This window comes from Oryx dammah, unplaced genomic scaffold, assembly GCF_014754425.2.
Source record: "Oryx dammah isolate SB20612 unplaced genomic scaffold, SCBI_Odam_1.1 HiC_scaffold_9, whole genome shotgun sequence".
Taxonomy (NCBI): Eukaryota; Metazoa; Chordata; class Mammalia; order Artiodactyla; family Bovidae; genus Oryx; species Oryx dammah.
Window position 1 is genome coordinate 8490579 of NW_024070193.1, and position 3983 is coordinate 8494561.

Consider the following 3983-nt stretch of genomic DNA (forward strand, 5'->3'; position numbering starts at 1 on the left):
TCTTCTTCTACCCTTTTAGTCACCCTCTGGGAATTGAAGGTCAACTCTCAGTTTACCAAACCTTGAAGGACAGAAATCATGAAGAACATTTAATTCACAGACTATGCACATTATCCCTCAAGAAACAACGGATTATTACACCGTTCCTTTTTGCTTCGTGGACACCTGGCACTATAGAACCTCTTGACGGTCTGCTATTCCCCAGACCATATACGTTATCCCCCATTTTTTCCTACAAAAACTTAAGTGACCTGGAGTGCAGGGGTCTTGCCTTACCTTATTCATAATTACGACTGTATGCCGGTTCTAGTGCCTGCTACACAATAGGCTCTCAAATGTTTATGAGACTAATGGGCTCACAGAGTGACTGTCAGAAATTGCAGAGAGCTTGCTCTATCATACAACTTTCTTAACCAGGAATCCTCAAAGGGTAGTCCCAAGACCCTTCAGAGTTCCCTGAGAATCTGTTAAAAAGGCAGAATTTCAGAATGGACCCCAGACAGATCTGCTGAATCAGAAGCTTTGAGGATGGGGCCCAGAAGCTTGTATGTCAACAAAGTTGTAGATGTTCCTGATCTGCACCAAAGCTGGAAAAACTGCCATTCTTAATTGCATTTGGGGGTGGGAGGCGGTTATTCCACAGAAAGGATTTGAGGAATCTGTGGAAACTTAGTTAACTGTACAAGTCTTGGTGTGTTCTAAAAAGAATTCACACTCAGGTTGATAGACCAGTCTTTCGCCTGAATCAAGGATTAACGTCCCTCATCACCCCCTGAGGAGTGGACAAGTCCTGTGAGACCCAGCTGGTTCCAGCACTCTTCCACTGGAGGGAAGGGTCGAATAAGTCAGAAAGCACAGCACAATCAGCTAACATACTTTCACGAAGGACCAAGTGTCCACTTCTTGGGAGACAAAGAATCCGCTTCTTTTGCTTTGCTGGGTTCACAAGCATCTTGAAAGCACTGTTTGTTTTTTGTGCAGGGCCTGCACCTGTGGGTGCTCAAGGGCCGGCCATGAGAATGTGCCAGAGTTCACAGAATCATCAGCCCTCAGTGCCTGCCTCTGACTCGGGGATGTCTAAACTGCGACCTGACCAACATTCTCTTGTGCACCAAGCAGAACTACCACTCTGCTGGAGGTGCCAGGATGCTGGCCACGTTTCCTGAAGAACATCCACTCATCTCTCTTCAGTTTGACCACGGAAATCAACAGTGCGCCAGGAACACTCAACCAGACATTCCTTTAAGCCTCATGAAGGTGAGAAGGTGGTCAGTCAGTCAGGAAACTCAAGCCACTAAACTTTAACTAATGACCAAGACGAGGTGAGGCTGAACGTTGCGATTCCTCCTAGGACACATGAAGAAACTGGTATACGAACGCAGAGAATGGGACCAGAATCCAGAAATGATGTTCCATTTATTCACTGAAAAAGAGGGAGATTAGGCCTTCTTGATCAATTTCTTCCAGTCTCCCCAAACTCCCTCCCTTCCCTTTTCCAAAATAACACACTGAGAAACATTTTTGTACAAAAGCCACGTATTATTTCCCCCCTCACAAAATCGGGTGGCTGTATTACAGGAACAAAACCAGATCAAAGACATAAAAAGAAAAAGTCACCACTTATACTGAAACACAACAGTGTTAAGAATTCAGGTATTCTGTAGAATTATTACCAGCATAGTTAAAATATTTCCACCTGGATCTTTTAAATTTGAAAGTGATCACATTAAAGACCTGAGGTTGCAAGAGACCACAGTATGAACCAGAATTCCATCTTCCTTTAAAGACCTCAGTGGAAAAGGTATTTGGAATGAGTTTCCTTTGGGAAAGACTGGCGGGAAAATACAGAAAACCCTGGCCATTGTCGAAAGGCACTGGGGTCTTTCTGGAGTCGAAAGCAATGGAATTAAACTCCAGTAGGAACAAGCTCATTTCCACTCCAACAGTCTGGAATAAACTCACAGAAGGAACAAGGTCTCCTTGGTTCCAGTACTCTGATGGTGACCAGGGCCACCTGGTTAGAGGTAACACCTGAGGGTTTGAAAGGCAAATCTTAATTGTGGTTTGATTTTTTTTTTTTGCTTTCTGATATTAAGGAAAAAGGTTCTAAGGTGTTTTATAAACACCTTCCCACACCCTCACACATGTAAAGCTTTACAGAATATATAGAAAAGCTATCCAAAAGATGTTCCATTTTGCATTCTAAAGGAAACTGCCACTTGAGAATGTGAAGGGGCCAGGTGCTTCGGAAACCAAGCTTGACCCAAAACACCATTTCCCCACCCATGGAAGGATAGAGGAGAGGGAAGACAGACAAGAAGAGAAAACCAAGAACTCTCAAGTCACTCATCAGGAGGGGTAGAAATGGGCTCATATTAAGGCATTTTTGTGGCTCTTCCTCTGGAATGGCATTCCACTCTCCCAGCCCGAGCACCCCACCCTCAAACCATGATGCTTTGATTGCCAAGTGAGTCCCCTGGTACCCACAGCATCTCCTTGACAACCAACCATGTGATAGATGGAATGTGAGATCTCAGACAGGGAAGGGAGAGGGTATGAGAGGCCGTTGGTCTTGCCCCACCTCTCCAATCCCACCCCAAACCTAAAGTACCGCTTCACTAAATCCCACTCACCCTGACTACTTCAAGAGGTAGTTTGGGGACCTGTAACCCCAGCCAACCTAACCAAGTCCATGAGCTAAACTCAGCACTATCTACTTTTTTTTTTTTTTTTTAAGTTTTTTCTTTCTTGTAAAGAGGGAGAAAAAAGAATGCACACAAAGCAGTGAACAGTGGGCTAGATTCACTGGGTGACCATTGCCCAAGACCCCCAGAACGTTCCTGGTGGGAAAGTTCCCTAGACTCAGGGAACTCAGGAATGCCTCCCAAATCGCAGCCCTCAAAGCTTACACTGCTTACACTTTTGACAAAAACAAAATGCCCACCCCCTCCCCTAGCAATCAAACAAACCGTCTGCATAGAAAACCAGAACCAGTGGGCCCAGGCAAGGAGTGGATCTCTTCTAAAGCTTGTGCTCTCGCCTACCAGGGATGAAAGGGGGTGTTCTGCCAGGCAGGCTGGAGGCTCTCACGGTCCTCACTAAGGATAACATCGGCAGGGGGGGTCCCTTTTCCCCATCTCTTTTAATTTTGGTGCTTCCATGTGTGGCAAAAGTCTCATGAAACTTCACCATCAGCACCATTCTTAGCTCAGATAAGCAGAAATAAGGTCACTTACAATGCCTTAAGGTTTGTCCCCTCTGGCTATCCCCTCTGCCCATCACTATTTTTTGGTTCCTATTAACTTAGGATGCTCTCCTTTAAAGCAATAATGACCAAAAGGAAAAAAAAAAAGGAAAGTGATAATGATTATAAAGCATTATCCATAAAAGCGTAAGACAAAGCAAAAACAGAACAAAACTGCAGGAGAGCAAAAAATGATACAGACATAGACCACTAACGTTGACAGGACCTGCAGACACACTGTCAGCATACCCCACAGCAGGTCAGGGAGACGCCAGGTATTTCAGGGTGACCAGGGCAGACTGGCATTACAGGCTTCCCCGAGTGCTGGAGGAGGACGAGCACACCAGGTGTCGGAGCACGGAGGGGGGTGGCAAGAGGAATGGGGAAAAGTCAGGGTGCGTGCTTGGGGCTGGGAGAAGAAAACTCCTGAAAGAAACCCAAGGAAGCGGAGGAACGCAAGTCTTGTCATGCCCACTCCAGCTGGGGGCACTGGGCGCGGACGTCCCCTGTGTCTTTCGGGCTAGGGCGCAGCTGAGGCTGGTGGGCCAGGAGCGGGGGGTGGAGGGCCTCCGTCCGCAGGTGCTGGCGGTGGTGGCTGCTGCTGTGGCGGCTGGGGATCTGCAAACACACCCAAAAGGAGCTTGTCACTGCTGGGAACACAAGGGGCCTGGGCGAGAACCCATGCAGAGACAGGACTCATACAGGAGCTTGTCACTGCCGGGACACAAGGGGCCTGGGC

The 3983-nt window shown here is 47.1% G+C and overlaps 1 protein-coding gene across 1 annotated transcript in view; it reads right to left on the reverse strand.

Annotated features, from left to right (window-relative positions):
• Nucleotides 1-1397: 1397 nt before the first annotated feature.
• SMARCC1 (SWI/SNF related, matrix associated, actin dependent regulator of chromatin subfamily c member 1) overlaps nucleotides 1398-3983 on the reverse strand; it is a 140953-nt gene continuing 138367 nt past the window's right edge. The window contains exon 29 of the mRNA XM_040246890.1: nucleotides 1398-3862. Coding sequence (XP_040102824.1) covers nucleotides 3765-3862 — 98 coding nt within the window. The 3' untranslated portion in view covers nucleotides 1398-3764. The remainder of the gene's footprint in view (nucleotides 3863-3983) is intronic.